The sequence below is a fragment of the Fopius arisanus genome, unplaced genomic scaffold (assembly GCF_000806365.1).
Source record: "Fopius arisanus strain USDA-PBARC FA_bdor unplaced genomic scaffold, ASM80636v1 scaffold00051, whole genome shotgun sequence".
Classification (NCBI taxonomy): Eukaryota; Metazoa; Arthropoda; class Insecta; order Hymenoptera; family Braconidae; genus Fopius; species Fopius arisanus.
In genome coordinates this window covers 52,287-72,632 of record NW_011887790.1, presented here as the reverse complement: position 1 = coordinate 72,632, position 20,346 = coordinate 52,287, and the positions used below count along the sequence as shown (strand labels likewise).

At 38.2% G+C, this 20,346-nt stretch overlaps 6 protein-coding genes across 10 annotated transcripts in view; 4 read left to right on the top strand and 2 right to left on the bottom strand.

Annotated features, from left to right (window-relative positions):
• Positions 1–102: 102 nt before the first annotated feature.
• On the top strand, positions 103–2,072 carry PolZ2 (DNA polymerase zeta subunit 2). 2 transcript variants are annotated; one of them, XM_011307008.1, is made up of 4 exons: positions 103–372; positions 749–982; positions 1,211–1,508; positions 1,669–2,072. In XM_011307008.1, the coding sequence occupies exons 2-4, from the start codon at positions 964–966 to the stop codon at positions 1,967–1,969; spliced, it is 618 nt and encodes a 205-aa protein (XP_011305310.1). In that variant the 5' UTR covers positions 103–372; positions 749–963; the 3' UTR covers positions 1,970–2,072. The 2 variants fall into 2 exon arrangements, with proteins under 2 accessions (XP_011305310.1, XP_011305309.1); XM_011307007.1 differs by lacking the exons at positions 103–372; positions 749–982 and adding an exon at positions 1,072–1,209 and having other exon boundaries at positions 1,299–1,508.
• A 175-nt stretch (positions 2,073–2,247) lies between these two features.
• LOC105267869 (TBC1 domain family member 31) lies at positions 2,248–5,280 on the top strand. Its single transcript, XM_011307004.1, has 3 exons — positions 2,248–4,492; positions 4,578–4,810; positions 4,915–5,280. Exons 1-3 carry the CDS (start codon positions 2,547–2,549, stop codon positions 5,175–5,177), a joined length of 2,442 nt encoding a protein of 813 aa, XP_011305306.1. The 5' UTR covers positions 2,248–2,546; the 3' UTR covers positions 5,178–5,280.
• Aprt (adenine phosphoribosyltransferase) lies at positions 5,265–6,355 on the bottom strand. The gene is made up of 4 exons (XM_011307005.1): positions 6,051–6,355; positions 5,729–5,960; positions 5,576–5,654; positions 5,265–5,509 (listed from the first exon to the last, which is right to left on the bottom strand). The coding sequence occupies exons 1-4, from the start codon at positions 6,131–6,133 to the stop codon at positions 5,370–5,372; spliced, it is 534 nt and encodes a 177-aa protein (XP_011305307.1). The 5' UTR covers positions 6,134–6,355; the 3' UTR covers positions 5,265–5,369.
• A 664-nt stretch (positions 6,356–7,019) lies between these two features.
• The window catches only part of YME1L (ATP-dependent zinc metalloprotease YME1L), a 14,298-nt gene continuing 971 nt past the window's right edge, over positions 7,020–20,346 (top strand). The window contains exons 1-6 of one of the 3 annotated variants that reach the window (XM_011307000.1): positions 7,020–7,235; positions 8,258–8,758; positions 9,164–9,407; positions 10,209–11,125; positions 11,265–11,591; positions 11,715–11,836. In XM_011307000.1, the coding sequence (XP_011305302.1) occupies positions 7,209–7,235; positions 8,258–8,758; positions 9,164–9,407; positions 10,209–11,125; positions 11,265–11,591; positions 11,715–11,836 (2,138 nt within the window). In that variant the 5' untranslated portion in view covers positions 7,020–7,208. Of the gene's footprint in view, positions 7,236–8,257; positions 8,759–9,163; positions 9,408–10,208; positions 11,126–11,264; positions 11,592–11,714; positions 12,799–20,346 lie in introns of those variants that run through there. The other 2 variants (XM_011307001.1, XM_011306999.1) reach the window with 2 other exon arrangements.
• On the top strand, positions 13,381–16,500 carry LOC105267868 (transmembrane protein 177-like). 2 transcript variants are annotated; one of them, XM_011307003.1, is made up of 4 exons: positions 13,381–13,563; positions 13,663–13,825; positions 14,376–14,909; positions 15,802–16,500. In XM_011307003.1, the coding sequence occupies exons 2-4, from the start codon at positions 13,674–13,676 to the stop codon at positions 16,091–16,093; spliced, it is 978 nt and encodes a 325-aa protein (XP_011305305.1). In that variant the 5' UTR covers positions 13,381–13,563; positions 13,663–13,673; the 3' UTR covers positions 16,094–16,500. The 2 variants fall into 2 exon arrangements, with proteins under 2 accessions (XP_011305305.1, XP_011305304.1); XM_011307002.1 differs by having other exon boundaries at positions 13,382–13,563; positions 13,660–13,825.
• Positions 16,599–20,340, bottom strand: LOC105267951 (golgin subfamily A member 4-like). Its single transcript, XM_011307148.1, has 3 exons — positions 18,123–20,340; positions 17,910–17,939; positions 16,599–17,410 (listed from the first exon to the last, which is right to left on the bottom strand). Exons 1-3 carry the CDS (start codon positions 20,241–20,243, stop codon positions 17,084–17,086), a joined length of 2,478 nt encoding a protein of 825 aa, XP_011305450.1. The 5' UTR covers positions 20,244–20,340; the 3' UTR covers positions 16,599–17,083.

Genomic DNA, 20,346 nt, shown 5'->3' with positions numbered 1-20,346 from the left:
TGCGCACAGAACACTCCCCATGCGCACAGAACACCCTGCATGCGCACAGAAGACCGCTCGAGGGGGGGTCGCCAGGCGATACTCCGTACATACGCACGCGAACCGTCCGTGCGCACAGACCACCGCGGGCAGTCTCAACTTGACGAGATACGATAATTGCGAAAATTCTTAACCTAATAAATAATTCTATCTTAAAAAAAACAGTGCAATCACGTAAAATCCAATAGTCAGTGAAACATAATTGATTGAAGAAAATTTAGCGTGCGGATTTTGGTCTTGACCATCAAAAACACTTCGATTGGATCTCTGAAACGGGAATGGGAGTATCAGATACTCCAATTCGGTTCGTTTGTGAAAACTGCTGCATCAGCTGTAAGTCGCTGTTATTTTTTAATAAAAAATAAGAGGAATCAATTTATTTATTGTTATTGCCTGATTTTCGGAGATTGGGTAATGCTTCTATAGTTTATTCTATTTTTGAAACTTTGAGGTCATGTAGATACCACACATCCCATAAACCAAGAAAAAAATAATATTCGCAAAAATTTCTAGAAAATTCTTTTAAAAAATTTCCGAAACAAATTTTTGAAAAATTTTTCAAAATATTTCCCAAAAATAGTTGTTTTGTTTCCCGATTTTTTTTGTTTCAAACGAACAATTTTCTGAAAAGTTTTCCAGAAATTTTTCGAGAATTTGAAAAAAATATTCTGATGACAATTTTTTTTTTACCCGGGATTTTTTTGAATAGTCCCACCAGTGCCGAACAGCTGCAGAATGGCGATGACATGGAGATGAGGGGAAGGTGATAGTGCCGCCTGAGAGAACTTGTCCCCTGTTTTTGGTTTGACAATACCTGCTTGTATCATACCTCAATAACAATGATGTAATACACCGCCTCCTAGTGCTGTTTGGGAATTTTAGAATCTCCACAAATTGTTTTTTTTTTTTAACAATTTGTAGAACATGTCACAATGTCAAATAGGTGAATTTCATTTACGCATAATACATTTAATTACTCAATCAATTTCGAAAATGATTAATCAGTGATGAAATAAAAAAATCAGTCCGACGTTTCTAGGTTATAAAATGCATGAGACATACGTCAGAACAAAAATTGCATCTATTGATATCGAACGATTTTCATTCGCTGATTTTTATTTCAAAATATAATCTGATTCATGGTTCATGGATTACAATTATTGTTTTACAGTGAGTACTGATATTTTACTGGAGTTCCTGGAAGTGGCATTCCACGGAATCCTCTACTACAGAAAGATTTATCCCTCCGAGATTTTTAGAAAGAAAAAGCTCTACGGAACTGGAATATGGATTTGCGAACATCCAGAGGTCAAGGAGTACTTGAAAAATATTCTCAACGCTGTGAGAGAAGCACTCACCGCAGATATCACCAGTATCAAAAGTGTTAACTTGATAATAACGGATAATCAAGGAATTCTACTAGAAAAATTTGCTTTTGATTTATTAAAAATACAGTTTGATGCCAAAGAGTGAGTATGCAATAATCATTTCAGAACAGAAAACAAATCGAAATCGAATAACAAAATTATTTACGCAATTGAATAACAAAAATAATGAATCATTAAAAAATTAACGAATATTGACTGACGAATGCAAAAGCTAATGCAGATAAATGATTTTTGTTTCCAGAAGTGATCCATATTTTTTAAAAACCGAGGAATCCTTAAGAACTCTTTGCTTAAAGTTCTCGATGTTGGACTCGTATCTGAAACCCCTTCCTGAGGATTCAATATTCTCTATTGAACTCGACACCCACGAGGCAGCTCTCGTAAGCCTCTCAGAGAATCCAAAGTGCGAGGATTTTCCCTGGATCATCAGAACCGATAATTCGATTGAAACTTCTGGGAGAACTTCACTCCTTCCCCTCTACACAGTGAGAACCGACCACTTGGCACTTCAGTTATTTGTTATTGGAGATACAAAGGTTTAATAACCATCCAAAATTTATTCTCTCTATGTTAAACAAAATCTTTATCTATTTTCAATATTAAATATCCAATACATTCACAGAAATACATTCCGCTCAGTTTAAAGAGGCAATTAAATACTTTGAAACTTATTCGCCATTAATATTTAGGCGACGATATATTTTTAAGCCTATTCAAATCCCCATTTCCCACCTCCCCCTGCTTTTGACCTGCACGTGCACCTGTCGGGATCGGGTCACCACAGGTACATCCTTATTAGTCCCAAATCCTCACAAATACTGCCCAAACAAAAATGCCCCACTCCGCAAAATCCCCTCTCCCCATCGCCCTTTACGAAACCCTCAGGAAGAAATACAACTTCATTCGCATTTTCCCCATTCACCAGTGCTAAATCGTCTTTGAGTCAGTGCGGTCACTCAATTCAGAAATTCTTGGCAATTCTCCCAGTTCCCAGGTGAATAAAGTGAATACAAGTGCTCGAATTTATTTATAAAATTAATAGCACGCGGTGTTTTTCCTTAAAAAGATTGATTGTTTCTCCATTCAAAGACAGAGTGTTCCCGGTTGTTATGGATACGAATGGACGTCCTCACGCCACACAAAACCCCAAACAAAATTCATAACCTCGCACCAAGTGCAATCCACTCTATCATACCCTCAATCCCAGAAGATTCAATTCCCGAAATGACTCTATCACCCTCGAAACTCCAAAAAATCGGCGTCAACAGATTTAAACTGACCTTGAAGTCCTCCTCGAAGTGTCTTCTCCGCAGGAACTTCCAGCACCTGGTATTTCACCCAGACGAAGAGACCGTTGCAGGTGTCGACACAAAAGGCATCCTCTACCTCTTGGAGTTAGTCTCTTCGGAATGGTCCGTGAAGAGATTGGGGTCAGTGGGTCAATCGACCTTTGTCGCATTCACCCCTTCTCAAAAGACTGAACTGCTGATTGGTCTCACTTCCAAAGACATAAAACTCCTCTCGACAACCTCCCCCGACAAGTACTGCATGCTGAAGGGTCACCAGGTCCCCCCAACCTGGATCTCTTTCTACAAGAACTACTGCCTGACAGCTTCCCGAAAAGAAGCAATAATCTGGAATATAGAAACAGCAAAAAAGGTACACCAACTCCGACTCGAAACCAATAACTCCTCCATCAGAAAAGCCCTCATTTCCCCAAACGGAGTGATTGCAGTCCTCTACGACACCGATGTCATTCAATCCTGGATGTTTGAGCTCTTCTCCTCGGAAAATCGCATCTCAATAACTCAGAATGGCCTTCGCAACGCGAAAGACTTCATCTTCACGGAAAATGGGAGATCCCTGATTATCTGCGGTAGCAAACGAAAAATACTGATCTTCAATACGAGATCCTGGAGCCTGACGTCTAGATTAGAGCTGCCTGAGGGTAATTCAGTGGCTAGGAGATTGTTTATCGTTCCTCAGGACGTCGATTGCGGCTGTCGAGTGCTTGCCATTTTATTTGAAGATGGAAACCTGCGATTTTTCGATTTATCAACGAAATCATTTGTAGAAACTTCAAATGGGAGTCTGGGAGGTGTGAGGAAGGCTGTGGTGTCCCCTGGAGGCCAGTGGCTTGCGACAATTGGATTCGACGGTTTCCTGGAGCTGCTGTCCGTCGATGGAATCATCAGACCCACCCCAAAGCCCCAGAAAAAGCTCTTGAAACCTGAGACAACGAGTCATGGGGTTGGTGATCACCTGAAATATGTCAGGGAAGAGTTCCAGGAGGAGCTAGAGGTGAAGAGACTAATTCCTATACTCAAGGAGTTCGGGGAATACCCAGAACGCCACAGGGCCCTCATCTGGAAGACGATCTTGAGACTTCCGGAGAATAGAGGGGAGTACTTCAGCCTCTCGGAGAAGGTCCTCCTGGAGACGGAGGTGGAGATGCTGAGGGAGTGGAAATTGGTAGACAAGAGTAGGAAGATGATGCTGTCGGTGACGATTGAGAGGCTCATACAGTTCTGCCCACTTCTGGGGCAGACGTTGTTCCTGCCGGAGTTGATTTTTCCATTTGTTGTGGCATTTGGGAGGAATCCTGTTGCTGCATTTGAAGCCATTCTCTCCATTCTGTGGAATTTCTGTCAAAAGTGGTTCGAGTATCATCCTTTGCCTCCTATCAATGTCCTGGGAATCGTGGAGAATATATTGGGAGAGGTAGACCCTGGCCTGTTGGAGTTTTATTGCCGACATGGAGTAACTTCTGGGGAATATGCTTGGCCACTCCTGAAGACCAGTTTCAGTGAGGTTTTGGTTGGAAGGGAGTGGATGGTCTTGTGGGATCATCTCATCACATCTGGGAGGCCCTCGTTGCTGATACTCTCTGTTGTTGCCTATAGTCTGGTCAATAAAGAGGCTATTGTGGGAGCTTTGGAGACGAAGGAAGATCTTAAGGCATTTTTTGGAAGCCAGGGGAGTGTCTCTGCGAGGAAGATCATCAGGGTAGCTGAGAGAATTGATAAGGAGGTGTCAGAGAAAAATCATCCTAGGAAATATTTGAGGTAATTGCCAGGGCTGCTGAATATTTTATCAGAATTAAAGGGACGTTTTTTGTGATTATTAAATGCTGGAAATTTGCCATTATAGGGATAGTCTGAAATTTCTGCCTGAATCTGGACCTTATCCGCCGTTTTTACTCAAAGAATACCCGAAATTTTTAATTGGGAATTTGGGAAATGCCAAACAACTGATAGACATGAAGCAAGAGGAATTCCTGTTGAAGGAGGAGAGGAGAAAGATGACCAGAGAATTGGAGGAGAGAAAAGTGAAAGAAGAAAGCGAGAATTTTCTGCAAGAAATTCATCAACAGAGGCTTCAAGGTGAGTCTGAAAAAAACGAAAAGATGTTAGAGTGAAACAATAAACTGAAAAACCGAAATTTAATTTGTTAGAAAACACATTCAAAGGATGTAATCTTTTTTCAGAGCTCCAAAAGTGTTATAACGAGCAACTCAAACTGACAAAGATGAATTTGGACTCTGAACGCGACAAATTAACGAAATTATCATCCGAAAATTTCCTGCATTCTTCGAGGAGTGGAATAACGAAACCAAGAAGTGTCAAAAGTAAAGTGATCCGTACAAGATCACACGGGAAGAGGGATATTTACGAGAAACTCGTGGAAGATGTGGATACCCTGGAAGAAGAGGTAGAAACATTCCTTCAAGGTCTCAGGAGCTCGAGATGAAAAATAAAACGAAAATCTCAAATTTCCATTCGTTGATACCTAAAGAGAGTGAACTCTCCATTGTAAATAACTGATATACAATATAAATTTAATATTTTCAAAATATTCCGAGTTTAATTTGTCCATATGAAAATATACCTTTTGCTGTGTACAAATGCTGTGGTGGAATGTTTAAAAAGTTTCGAATGTAATTCAATCATATTCGATGAGGGAATATACTGGGGCTTGGAGTTTGGACCGCCCCCCTAAATACACCAGTTCCATGATAATGAGACACTCTACAACCTCTCCTTCCAGCGATTTAACTAATTCGATTGCGGCGGCCATTGACCCTGGAAAAATCGAAATCACTCTGTATTCATCCAATTTTTCCAAAATTTTTAAACCAATTTGATTACCTCCAGTAGCCAGCAGGTCATCGACGATGAGGACTCTGTTGTCTTTGCTAATGCTCTCAGTTTGAACCTCAAACGTTGCCTTTAAACGAAAGAAAATTAAATGCATTATAGTTAAGCAATAAATAGAATCATTCAGACTTTCTGTGGAAATACCTCTCCATACTCCAGACTAAAAGTCTTCTCTGCAACATCTCCTGGCAATTTCCCCTTTTTCCTGATAGGCACAAAAGGTTTTCCAAGTTCCACAGCGATAAGAGGACCCACCAGGAAGCCCCTGGAGTCAAGACCGACGATGACGTCAATATTCAAGGATGAGGCATGCTCCACTAGAAGATCCTTGAGGGCTCTCATTGCAGCGACATTCTGGAAGACTCCAAAAATATCTCTAAACAACATAAACATTCAATCCGGTTATTAAATCTCATTAGAAAAAATGCGAGGTTATAATTCATTCAAATCATGATGATGCACTTACTTGTAAATGATTCCTTGCTTCGGGAAATGTTTGTACGTTTTTACTGCACTTCGTACAATTTGCAACTTCTCGTCTCTATCCATTTTAGTCAAATAAAATGCGTCGGAAAATTGGAAAACAGAAATTAACAACTTTGATACAGAATCAAAAGATTCGTCAGAGCATGGAGGAGTTGATATTCTCGACGAGAGGACCAGCTAGCGTGTCATTCGTCAAGATAATTACTATCTGACGTAATAGTTGAAGAATTTGTGGATATTATCTTCAGTTCGATACGGAGTACTATAAAGACCACGTGCTATGGTTTTCCCGGCTCTTCTGATTCGCCGCCCAATCCAATCCCTCATTTTCCCCAAATACATAATATACATAATGTACATGATTCGCTGGAGTTAAGATAAAACTTGCATATTTAAAAAACAAATCGGTTATCCTCAAATATATACTCCCTAGAACTCATATTTGATAGAAAAACACCTGGAAAGTTGTACGATAATTGTTTATCCGTCTTTAACAATTGAATTTGCTCAAACTAGCGGATTCGTATTACTGAGGAAATTTCCAGTTTTCTATCAGTAGCGCAGTAGTAAACTGGGATAAGTGCATTTTTTCGAGTGATATTTCAGAATTGAAAGAAGATAGCGAATTTTTCACGTGAATATTTTTTATAGAAAAATGTCAGACGCACAAAAGAGATATCTACGAAAAAATCGGTATTTACCTTCAATTTCGAGATATCAGGCAAGAGGTGGCCTAGAAAAAAAGGAATTATCCTAGTTTAGTACTTTGTAAAAGATATAAGTGGTGAGAAGTGGGATTTCATGTTTTCCGTGTTTTTCGTTGTTTCTTTGGGTGAAATGGACGATAATGTCGAGATGCTCTTTAAATCTGCCGCTTGGATAGGGATTTCCTGGTGCGCATGCGTGGCAGATGTTCGGCAAAATTCGGATTTAGTTCCGAAAAGTCTCTGGTCGTCGCCTATGTTAACGATCGTGAAAGGCTGCGTGGACAGCTGACACCTTGAAGACGTCCTTATTCTCCATCTGAATCGTCTGTAAAATAATAGACACCTAAGGTCCTCCCTTTTGTTCTTTCGGTTAATTAAATTACTTCCGTGTGATTGTTGTTTTTTTTCTCCGTGCATTCTCGAGGCCATCAATGATTTCGTTGCAGTCGCATAATCAGGTGAGTGATGCAAGAGAGGAGTGCTGTGTATTTTTGGGTTTTATTTCGTCATTCAATGTCTATTACCTATCTATTTATTGTTTTCAGTTATGATAATTCATGATTTGTTGGTTCTCCTTATTTGCTCTGAGTTTTTCGTCATCAGTTTTAGAAAAATTGTTGGGGAATTTCGGACATAACCAATAAATTTTATTAGACTTCACCAGTACAGGAAAAACATCGGTAATAAACATAGGAATTATTCATTCCTCTAAATTTATGCATTTTAAAGTACTTTTTTTTAAATTTTTTCAACTCGTTTGAAATTTACTTGATTTCTGGTTGAACATGAGAAGTTCCATTTAACCGCCATTTAGGGTCAAGTGCCCAGTGATTTCAGTGATTTTGGAATAACATTATTATTTAAACTTTTGGATTTCTGAAATTGTTTCTCAGTCTTGGAGCTTTAGAAAAGATTTCCTAAATGCAATGTAAATTAGTAACGCGAATTGTACAGAAACATTTTTGAAATGTTCGAACAATAACAATTTTTCATAACAACTGTCTTTTTTTATCCATTGTTTACAATCAACACTCATCCTTACGATAAAATGAATTTTTGCATAAAATCAAAATTATAACTCACAATTTTCCTAGATTGTAGCAAAATTTACAATTTCACACTGTTACTCCGTTTTTTTTTCTGTCAATCAATTTTCTCTTCCTAACTTATAGAAAGAAGAGAAATATAATTCAAACTGAATTTAGATTTATGATTTTTTTTATAGCTTCTACCACTGCCTTCTGGTTCTGTCTCCAATTAATTTAACAAATCAATTCAATAATTGAAAATATAAAACGCCGTAATGTGATCGAGACTAAAATTAAAAATGTACTTGGGTATTGTTAATTAATTAAGAATGAATTATGAAACTGAGAGAATCTTTGTACTTAAGTGTCTCGATAGCTCGGAGATTTGAAAAAATACGATAAATGTTAAAGAATTTTATTTATCCTTCAAATTTCTCAATTTCCATTTTTAGGTGCTGTACCACCTGACCCAGTTGACGTCAGCCTTCACCCCCAGAAGCTCTTACTCAGCCCGTCTAAAGGCCCGGCCAAAATCATCTACCCCATCTCCAGAGATTCTCTGCGAGGAGAGTCTCCTGGAGGCCGCCAAGAATTGCACAGAGCTTCCCTTAGAGAACCTGAACATCCGAGCTGTTTCCGAAGCATCAAGACTCCTGAAAACAGACGTCCAGAAGGTCCTCAAACGAGTCAACAGGATCCCTAGGACCTTGAAAGACCCCCATGATGATTGGAGAATCTCTTACATCTCTGGTGCATCCTTCTCAGACAACAAACAAGGATTGTCGTATACTTATGATCTACTCCACAGAAATATCTTTATTCTGGCTGTACCCACCTCGAGAGACATCCTAGTGCGTGGCTTTAAAACTCATCGAAATGTCAAAGCGGAAATCGAGAGGAATCCCTCACTTTTTGGCAGATTAAGGACGTGGATTGGTCTTTCCAAAACCAGCGTAAGAAATTATCACTTTCTCTGAATTCATTGGAATTTCTTGGATCAATTAACGCTCATTACAACAAGCGCGAGTATTTAATCTGACTTTTCACTTTTGTGAAGATTCTCCAATACGAAAAAGTATGCAGCATGAAAATTTAATTTTCAAAGTTATTATTTAAAAATAAGGTTCAAGGTCTGAATAGGAAATAGATTTATCTGTTTATTTTGTCCTTTTATCAAGTTATAAAATAGCGAAAAAAGCTCCACTCTTTATCTGATCAATGAAATATCAAATTCAACAAAAAACTATATCATATACCCCTCGAATTTTTTTTACTCATAGGAATGACAATAAATATAAGTAAATAATAATCGAATTAGCTGGTTGCTTTAATCACATTTTTTAATTTCTTATCATCAGGAAGGAAAGCCGAAGGCTGGTATCGATGGTACGGACTTGGAGAACCTGAAGAATATCCTGAATGACACAGATCTCGCTCCCGATGAAAAACAACGCGTGAAGATCGCTTTTGCTGAGGGATACGTTGCTGGAAATGAGAGGAAATCACCAGATCGTAAATTCAAATGGCTGAAGTTGATTCAACAAGTGGTGATGACAGCCGTGGGATTATTCATCCTCGGGTCGATCATGGGTATGTATAAATGTTAGTATCACACGCATTAACTATTTTTGTGGCACTCCTGCTGGTTCATACATTCTTCAAATCCACTTCTTGATTTTCTTCGTGAAAGGTCATTTTTCACGATGAAGACTAAATGGAAATGGGTTTGAGCTCTTCAATTGATTTTTATGATTTGTTAATTATTTTTTGATACATCTTTATTTTATTTTTTGATATTTATCTCAGTTGTGTGAACACTTTCCCCGAATTTCATCGCAATTTTGACCATTTTATATTAGGATGTTGCCTGAAATATTCCTCCTCCCCTTCAAAACGTATGAGCCAGGCTAACATATTCATTTTCCTTATCATAATCATTTGAAATCACTTCGTGCTCTCCTCGAATGCCATTTCTTTTTATATTGCAACGTGAAATGTTGGAATTACTTTCGATGAGAAGTGACAGATTTAGATTGAATTTCGGGTATGGAAGGAGATACAGAATCTCCACTCCCTTCTCTCCTGAAGGCATATGAGTTTTATAATTTATCTAAGTTCGGTTGTACTCAATTCAACGTGTGTCAAGGTACTACAAGCTTTACCAGGCCTTAGCATCACTCAGGATTGGCGACGAAGACACACATAGTATGAACCCCATGAAGATCATAATATGATCTGGTCTCCCTGTCAAGTAATTTTACACCTAATTGAATCCGACTCAATTTTATTTTCGCTATTGCAATTCGCTTGTTCAATTGAGTTTCGCAGAAGAATTCATTGAAGGATTTATATATACTAATTACCGAAAAATAATAATATTTCACGACATATAACGCCCTTTAGCCAGTACCAACGGCAGCGTCTTCCGAATCCAGTTGGGCTCGCACTCAGCAGTGAATCCCGAGGAGATCTCGGTGACATTTGCAGACGTCAAAGGTGTCACTGAAGCAAAGCAAGAGCTTGAAGACATAGTAGAATTCCTGAAAAATCCTGAGAAATTCTCAACCCTAGGGGGTCGTCTCCCAAAGGGAGTTCTCCTTGTGGGTCCCCCGGGTACTGGGAAGACTCTCCTCGCCAGAGCAGTTGCAGGGGAAGCCAGAGTACCCTTTTTCCACGCAGCGGGTTCGGAGTTTGATGAAATTCTCGTAGGACAGGGTGCGAGAAGAGTGAGAGATCTTTTCAAAGCAGCCAAGGAACGTGCACCCTGTGTCGTTTTTATAGACGAAATTGACTCTGTCGGAGGAAAGAGAACGTCCTCGGTGATCCATCCCTATGCCAATCAGACGATAAATCAGTTGCTCTCAGAGATGGACGGTTTCCATCCCAATGAAGGAGTTATTGTTCTTGGGGCGACTAATCGTAAAAACGATCTGGACAAAGCACTTCTGCGTCCTGGTAGGTTTGACGTCGAAGTATACGTTCACAAGCCTGATATCAAGGGCAGGAGGGAGATCCTTGAGCTGTACCTGTCCAAGGTCCTGGCTAAATCCATTGACATTGAGATATTGGCGAGGAGCACCACTGGATTCACTGGGGCTGACATCGAGACGATGGTCAATCAGGCTGCCCTCAGGGCTGCTGTCGAGGGTGCTGATTTCGTCACGATGGACCATCTGCATAAGGCCATGGAGAAAGTAGTCCTTGGACCCGAGCTTAAGGGGATGATGCCTGATAACGAGGAGAACGTTATCACTGCGTATCATGAGGCTGGACATGCTATTGTATCGTACTATACCAAGGACTCTATGCCACTTTCCAAGGTGAGAACAGATCTCAATAAAAAATATATTTCAATAGGTCTTGTACGATATTAATGAAGATTTGGATGGATTCAATTCAATGGATGGATTTAATTCAATAATAAATCTTAGAGGCAACTTTCATTATCTATTCTTTCAGGTCACCATAATCCCTAGAGCTGGATCTCTAGGACACACGAGTTACGTTCCCGCAAAAGATGTGTATCACAACACGAAGAGCCAGTTACTAGCGTCCATGGACTCTTCGTTCGGAGGTAGAGTGGCTGAGGAGTTGATTTTCGGCCCGGAAAAAATAACGACAGGATCAGCTGCTGATCTCCAGAGAGCCAGTGAAATCGCTGCAAGCATGGTGAAAAATTATGGAATGAGTGAAAAGGCGGGATTTAGGACTCAGTACGAGGAGAAGCCTGAGTACAGCCCCAGTACCAATGAAGTCATTGATGGAGAAGTCAAACGATTGTTACAGGTACATTTCTATGAATCTTAATACAGCAAAGATGAAAGAAATTAATTTTTTGAAGGTAATGAAATGCTTTCGATTCTCTGGAAAAGTGATGAGAAAAATTATTTTGATCTTGAATGTTCGCAGGAATCATACGACAGAGCCAAGAATATTCTCAAAACTCATGCTAAAGAGCATAAATTACTAGCAGAAGCCCTCTTAAAATACGAAACCCTAGATGTTGAAGACATAAAAGCCGTTATCAACGGAAAAACACCAAAAGCAGAACCAGCTAATCCTGAAAAAAGACCACAATCGATTATAGATGTTCCAGGTAACGTCATGTAACGGGAAGACTCAAGTGAATTCACTCCTGGGAATAGGATAAAATTGAATTATTAAAAAAAAATAGAAAATGACAAATCATGAGTAAAAAATATCTGGTTGGCATTTGTCGCCGTAAATACATGGGGGAATCCTCCGAGATGGAGTTTCCAGAGGTATGACGTGATTTGTTGATGAAAAATCGAAGCAGTTGGGTTAAAACCCCACGAGTATATGTGCATATAAATATTTTTTGAAACGGTGAAATTTTTGATTATCTCACAGGTAAATAAATCAGTTGAAATACGTCATTAAATTTATTACAAGAGATCTGTATTTCTTCTGGGGTGCAACAATGTTGATTGCTTTTCAAAAATTTTGGCAATATTTACGGATAATTTTTGGGAATTCGATCACTCCCTCTGTCATGGTTAAGATGGATTTTGCCTTCTAATTTGTTAGCTGTCAAATTCCAAGTAAATTTAATCCTTTCAGAAGGGTTACAAATTCTTGTACTGTTTATGTAAGTTTGATTTTTTTTCTTATCATTTTCACTGCTTTTTTATAACGATATACTCGTAGGGCCTTGAAAGGGATGTGTTTAAAAATTGATTGTCATTATTTCGTGAATATTTTAAAAGGGGCTTTGTGGAGAGATGTCGAGACATTTTTTGTAGGAAATTTAAATTTCCCACTTAAAAATTGAATTACATTTTCCGATATATAATATCGATAGTTTTCGAGCTGTCCACAGTTTTTCCGACTCATCTATCCGTCGACATGAAAATTCATGGGAGAAAGTGAAAAATATTGTAACATTTCGGGACTATTTCTGTGGTATGAGAGTAATGAAAATTTTGTACAGTAAATAATAAATACATATTAAAACAATTCTTACGAATATTTACATTGACTATTAATGTTAATTTTAACTGAGACTATTTATGTTTTCATCATTTTCTGCTGTAAAATAAAGAATTTTAGTCTTCCCAGTCGTCTTTTTCATTTTTCAAAATGATTCTATCTTTTCGAGCGCCTTTGAAGTTTAAAACTGAATTGTTTGGGATCAACTGGAATCATTGGAAGGGGTCTTTCATTTCTTTTCGAATCCAAGTAATCAATTCTCGTTCAGTACTCGATTATTGCTGTTCAATTTTTATCGTGAGGATCGATCAAAGAATTGCGGAAAAGACGGAAATTTAAAAATAGAGCGGAAAAAATTGAGAGATCTTTTCAGTGAATTTTTATTGTTGCATTGATATGCAAATTATTTTTTTTTACGGGATTTAATGAAGAAAAAATCAACTCACGTCGACTCGTATCGATATATGTTGTGATTCATATTGAGCGCTACAGTCCTAATTATGGACCTAATTTAGATTAATTCCACTCTTTTCATGTTATGTTTCATCTTTCTTTTTTTTCCAACTTTTTTTCGTCCGTCTTACCCTGGGATATCTACATTGCCCCAGGTTCTATTTAGAACATTTTAAACCAATGACGACCTCTTCCTTACCGAAAGGTTAAACCTAACCTCGCGGCTAATTTCCCCCGGTTCTCCTGCTGGCATTAACAATAATGACCGGTCCATTGTAAAAAAGCTCGAATTGCCGAATAATTGACAGGAATTGACAGTTAGTCAAAAACTGTGGAGACGACGGGAATATCTCAGGTAATTATAATTCAAACCCTTTGAAAAATCATGGAGAATTATCTGTAATCACTCATCTTTCCTGTTGGATAATTTCTTACTGTTCCACATTTTCAGAAGAAGACGTAACCATGGCGAGCCGATTAGCATGGTTTTTGACACGCACAGGAAGAACATTTGTGGCTGTATCAGCCACTGCGGCTTGTGTTACAACCTCCCTCGCAACATATTTACCGCACACATTTATGTTGAACCAATATCGTGATTTGGTTGCAATGAGAAAGTGAGAGAATCATTTTTCTGTTTTGAGTTTAACGGGACATCACCGTGAATTTTCAAAGTTTGAACTTTAGGAGAGTCGAAAACGTCTTAAGTAGATTGTTTAAATTGAAGTTTAGAAATATTCTCGTTGATATTACTGACGTTGCTCTAAAATCCCAAATATATATATTCACATGGATTTTGTATGTATGCATGAGTATCGCGTTTAAAAAGTTATATCAGACTTCCTGTGACTCATTAATTGAATTTAATATTTTTTTCAACTCAATCAAACTTTTCAAATTATTCATATTATTAGGAAATGAGTTTCCAACCAATCGCTGCATAAATTATCCTCCAAGCTGATGTAATCATTCATCAGTGAGGGTGAACATATTGTTTGTAATTTTTTTCCATGAAAAGTCAGATTTTTCTTTTTTAAAAACTCCAACTCACCAATTCAAGAATTCATTCAATACCGCATTCATTCTTTTTTTCTAATTATCTAATTGAAAATGTGTATTGTTCCAGTACAAATATCATTCACCGTGAAATTATTTATAATATTTCAGGAATAATGACCCCTTCGAAGTCCCCCCAAAGCTTCAGTCACTGTTTTCGTCAGTTCTGGACGATCTCTCCTTCGACGATTACTACCGATTACTCTCGAAGTCGTTCATGGTCTTCGGCTTTGACGTTTATCACATGGGCTCTCTGTCCGCTCGCACGGGCACTTACATCGGATTCCCAATTAATTTCACCTATGACTCAACCTCGGCAGTCAAAAAGAATGACATATTCATGAATGAAGAGCCGATAAACTGGAACAGAGAGGATGCCAAACAGTTGCTGGAGTCTCTTATCCTCTCAGACGATGCCAAGAAATACGCCATGGCTAGGGAAGTCCTCATGACGAAGAGTAACCAAATTTTGTGGCACTCGATCAACTCAGGGATGTTAACTGCTGGATGCTATGGATTCACTTCCAAAGCTAACGCGTCTCTGGATCTCTATACGAGGCCCAGAGCGCTCAGAGTAATACTTTATACACTGAGTTGCTTGTTTTTCTGGGGCGTCTGGTGCATGCAAAAGGATTCACTAATCAGGTAATTTACGGAAGTTGAATGATGAAATCATTTGTTTGTTGGAGAATCTATTTTACAGAGAAATTTTCCAACCATCATCTTTTGTTATTCTCAATAGAAGCTTCCCAGTTATTCAAATTTCCCTTTTCCTTTTCTATGTCGCTAAATATGACTTCATAAGTGTTAGTATACGATTTTTAGATGCGTCTATGTAATTATATATGCGTATGTGTATGTAATATTTTTCAATTTTCTCTCAATATATAGTCTGAATGAAATCTCATGAATTTTTACAAAACTATACACATAAATTAGCTCTATTTATCGATATCACTTGATATTAAATTTATCATAGGTTCTGCCATATATTATTCTTTTCAACAATCATCTATTAGATCATTTTTTAAATAGTTGTTATTGAAAGAAATCTGGGAATATTACTTGACAAGTTTTTTGAAAATAAGTCTTATCAAGAAAAAAGGAAGAGTTTTATCTCATAGTTAAGATACGCATGCACTACTTATTGAACTTATTGAACTATTGCAATCTTTGGTTTGAATTTTATGTTGTTTTTATAAAATATTTACAATTTATAGATAGTACATGCGGGTCTTAAGGCCCGGATGGACTGTCTGGAAAAGATAATTTACTCCAAAATTGGGACTTCTAATTACTCCGTTAATTAATCGTTTTTTTATGATAATTATTAGCTAGCGGTATAGTTGTTGACAACCGCTACAACGCTAGCCAACAATTATTGAAAAAAAAAACGATTAATTGCCAAAGTAATTAGGAATCCGAATTTCGGAGTAAATTATCTTTTCTAGATAATCCACCCGAGCCTTAAATGAATATTTTTTTTTGTAAATACTTGCGAGTTTTGATAAACAATCTTTCTCGATTGCAATGGCAGGTTCTACGAGTCTCGGGCTGATGAACATCTAGCTCAATTAGGAGATAATTACATAAGAGGTGGCATCGAGTATTACGATAAGATTCTGCAACGAAATAAAGCCCTAAAAACGTTGGGTGGGCCCCAGGGAGCGAAGACTTTCAACACCGACGGAGATGAGACTTTCCTCTTCAGACAGAAACACCTACCCATCACTCATCGAAAAGAATTCTTAGAGAAAAAGCTCAAGGAAAAGAGTCAGATGAGTGAAGTGGAGAAAGTCGAGGAAATCGTGGGAAATGCTGTTAATTAGAAGAATTATATATATAAGGCTTTTGATTTTTTAATTAAAATTGTTGTACAATTACAGGTTTACATATTTACAGTGTTTTTTAGATTTTTTTTGCTAGTGTTTGAAGGGATAACTTGTAGTTCATCAATTAAAATAAGGAGAATATAAATGAATCAGGTATTCTTCGTATTTTAATGAGTTACATTCTCCGCCAATCCACAATATTTATAAGCAAGAGCACAATAAATCTCCATAAAAAACGATATCTCGCGATATTTACATAAACATTCAACATAAATTAACAATACAATAAATGAAGTTAATTAATTAATTGCAGCACTGGAGATGTCGGTTGATCAATCACTAGCTAAATTCCGGCCTTTACACTTTATTAATTCGTTAATCTAGCGGTAGACTGAGGCAAAAAATCAGTAAATTCTTGAAAAAATCTCGTTGAAACAAACAAATTATTCACTGAAAATGACCAAAAAACAAATCTGGTGGTAATCATTTAGAGCCTGTACTGAGATTAAGATTATTTCTTACAACAAATAGGTTCAGTCCAGATAGATATGTGACAGGAGTAGTTATTTCCCACCATTTCATAAACAAAGATGGAAATATGTTATCTCAAATGAATGATTCACGTTTGATATTGAATACTCCGTTACATTGAAGATGAAGTCATTATTCGTATTTGCGACGTCTTAATTTGAATTGCCCAAATTATTTTTTGATAATGTTTCACGATTTGTTTGATTGCAACTAGATTAATTCGAGTACCTGCTCGTATTTTTCTCAGTGTCAAAAGAAAATTTCTAAAGATCCATCAACTTTTCGCAGATATTGCCCCGTAGACTGAATCATTTCAGAGACAGAGAAGTAAAGAAGGGATGAATCCTCAAAATGATCTCCTTTCACCACATTTTATTTTCTGGACCACGATTTCCTCTGGCAGTTTGGTATCAGTGGTGTCCCATCGATTCATCATGTAGAGAGAATCTGATTGTCTTAAGACAACCCCAAAGATCCCAAAAGCGTTAATTTATCCTCTTCCTTTTTAAGTATTTTATTGGTCTGCTCTTGATCGAATTTGACGACGGCAGCTATCACTCGTGCAAGAACCAGAGTCTCTCGACCCATCATGTACTCGTACAGGATATTCCTGAGGTACTCAATCTCCGTCGAGTCCTCCAATGCATCGTGCCTTAATTTTACGATTTTTCGAAGTTCTGCCAGTTCTCGCCTCTGGGAAACTAGAGTCTGCTGGAGAGAATGGAATGATCCTGTATTGGATTGTACAGCAGCCATTGCCACTCTCGACATATTTTCTAATTCCTGAAATAGATAAATCAATAAAAATTTATGAAATTTGTTAATCCTCTAGGTCTGCACGGCACAGGCATCATTTTCTCAAACATAAGATTTCCTGTTTTGTTATACCAGCTCGAAATGCATGAATCCTTTTAAGTATTATAACAGATATAGAGAAGAGTGTGGGATAATATACGGGTTTTAAATTAAATTGAGGAATTAGCAATTGAGAATGTTCGACATTTTAGCCAAATGTGACGTTATTTTTAAGTTCCAAGGCAGTGCGACACTTTTCATGCGTTTTATCTATTTCTAGTTTTGTAATTCTTTTGAAAGCTTAGAAAAAATTAAGAAAAATGTTTGCACCGCCTTAAAACATCGTGAGTCATGAAATAATAACAAAACGCAAAAACAGTGAAGATAATTTTGTGTGCGCAAGGAGCAAAATTGCAAAAGCAAGGTAAAGTGCAAATCAGACTAGCAAAACCAACTAAATAATGAGAAAATCAATCAGATTAATTACCTCTTCCTTTTCCTCTACATTATCCTCATTCTGAAACCAAGAAATGAAAGAAAAAATCAACAAAAAGCCTAAAAAAAGCAATTTAAAAAGGACATATTTAACTAAAAACAAAAATATTCAAAAAATCTAGAACTAAATGGTAAAAGAAAACTATACTACGTAAATATAAAAACAAAATATATAGACTAAATAAAAAGAAAAGAGAGAACTCACAAATTTGTCCCTTTGCCACTCCTTTTCCATGCCCTCGAGTTGTTCGCTCTTGACCTTCATATTCCTCCATTTCCTCTCCACTTCTTTCACTTCATTGGCATGCTCCCTTTTAATACTGCTGATGGTTTCCACAAGCCTCTGGACCTCCTTATCCCTCCCCCTGAGGCTCTCGATCTCCTCGCTCTTGGCAGTGAGCTCAACCTGAAAGTCCTTGAGCTGCTCTTTGTACTGCTGCACGAGTTCTGATTCATATCCCTGTTGCCTCTCAAAATTCTTGCCCAGGGCTGCCTGGATCTCCCCATCTTTGTCCTGCAGTTGAGCCTGAAATTCTTTAACTAGCTGCGCCATCCTGACGGCATTCTCCTCCTCAGCTGTCCCTATCAACCCCTTCAACCTCTCAACTTCTTTCTTCAACTCATCAGTAAGAATTTCCAACTGTGATTCCTTGGCCTGAGAAGTGATCAGCTTGGACTCCATGGCCTGGAGCTGTCCCTGGAGCTCTTCGATTAATTTATGAAGCCTCTCGTCCTCCAGCCTCTCCTCGTCGCTCCTCATTCTCACTGACAATTGTCCCGTTGAATTTCCCTGGTTTTGAGCCTGTTCGATCCCCTCGAGTCTCTCCGATCTCTTCTTCAACTCCTCCAATAGCTGACTGGTCCACGACTCTTTCTCCAGCAGCTCCTTGATCTCCACGTCCTTCTCTGTTAGCTTCTTCACATATTCATCAATTACTAATTGGTTCTCCGTGCGAATTCTCTCCCTCTCGTCCTCCACTTTTTTCACTTCCTCCTGGTGGCGTCTCTCTTCCTCTTCCAATTTTGATCTAAACGTCGTCTGCTGGTCCTCAAGGTCTCCTTTAATCCTGGATATCTCTGATTCAAGCGTAGATTTCAAATCCTCAAGATTTTTCACCTTATTTCTATGACTCTCTTCTTTCTGCAGATATTCGTTTTGGGCTTCCTTCAGGGATTTTATCTCCCCTTGATAGTCATCGGACTCCGCCTGGACACTCGAGAGCTTTTCCTTCAGGAGAAGAACCTCCTGACGTTGGCTTTCAATTTCAGGCCTTTCGGCTTCTAGAGCCGAGAGTTTTGAGGATAATTCGGAGTTTTCAGAAGACAACTGAGATAATTTCTGCTGGAGTTCGATGAGATCTTCCTGTTGAGTCTTGGAGATGTTGGAAGAGGTCTTCAGGGCTTCGTTTTTCGACTCTAGATCCTGGATTGCCTTCGTTTGTTTATTTTTCAGGATTTTTAGCTTTTCTATTAGTTCGGTCTTCGATATGAGGCTGTCCTTCAAGGTGGAGTGGTCCTCCCGAACCTTCTGAAGACTCTCCTGAGCTTCTCGGAGTTGCTCTTTGGTAGATTCGAGGTCGGCAACGATTAATGGTATTCTGTCCTCGGTTTGTTTCAATTTTTCCATAGTCTTCACGTGATTTTCTTCTTCCATTTTCCGTTGCTGCATGTTGGAGGAATTTTCTGATGACAGTGAAGACAGTTCTTGGGATTTTATCCTCAGATTCTCCTCCAGGTGTTGGAGTTTTTCCTCCAGCTGCGCTTTTTCCTCCTGGTAAGTTACCAGGAGCTCTTGATTGTTGGAGATTTCTCCTTTGAGGCGATTGGATTCCTCTTGGCTATCTTCCATCAGCTTCTGGAGATCGACAAATTGAATTTTAAGATTCGATAATTCCTTGTGCTGAGATGAATATTTTTGCTGGAGGTCATCGAGTCCTGACGATTTTTCGTGGATTGTCTCTTCATTTTTGGACATTTCTGATCTCATATTCATCATTTGAGTATTTATGATCTGTTCGTTTTTGGTTCTTTGAGAGATTTCATCCATCAGTCTATTATTTTCCAATTCTAGAGTTTCTGATTTGTTCCTGAATTCGGATACTTCTTCATGTAATTTTGAGAGATCGGATATCTTGGAATTTAAATTATCTATCTCTGTGATGAGTTCGTTGTTCTTTTGTGAGATCTCGTCAAAGCCCTGGACTTTTTGCAGCATTTCGGAAACCTGTAGGTCCTTTTGGGTGATTTCTGAATTAAGTTTTTGTATTTCAGCTGTTAATTCACTGCTTTTAAAGGAAATTTCATCGAAATGCTCGGTTTTTGACATCAACTGCGAAATTTCCGAAGACTTTTGATGGATTTCCGACGACAATTCTTCATTTCTTTGTCGAATCTCATCAAAATCCTTGAGTTTTTCTATCAGTTCTTCA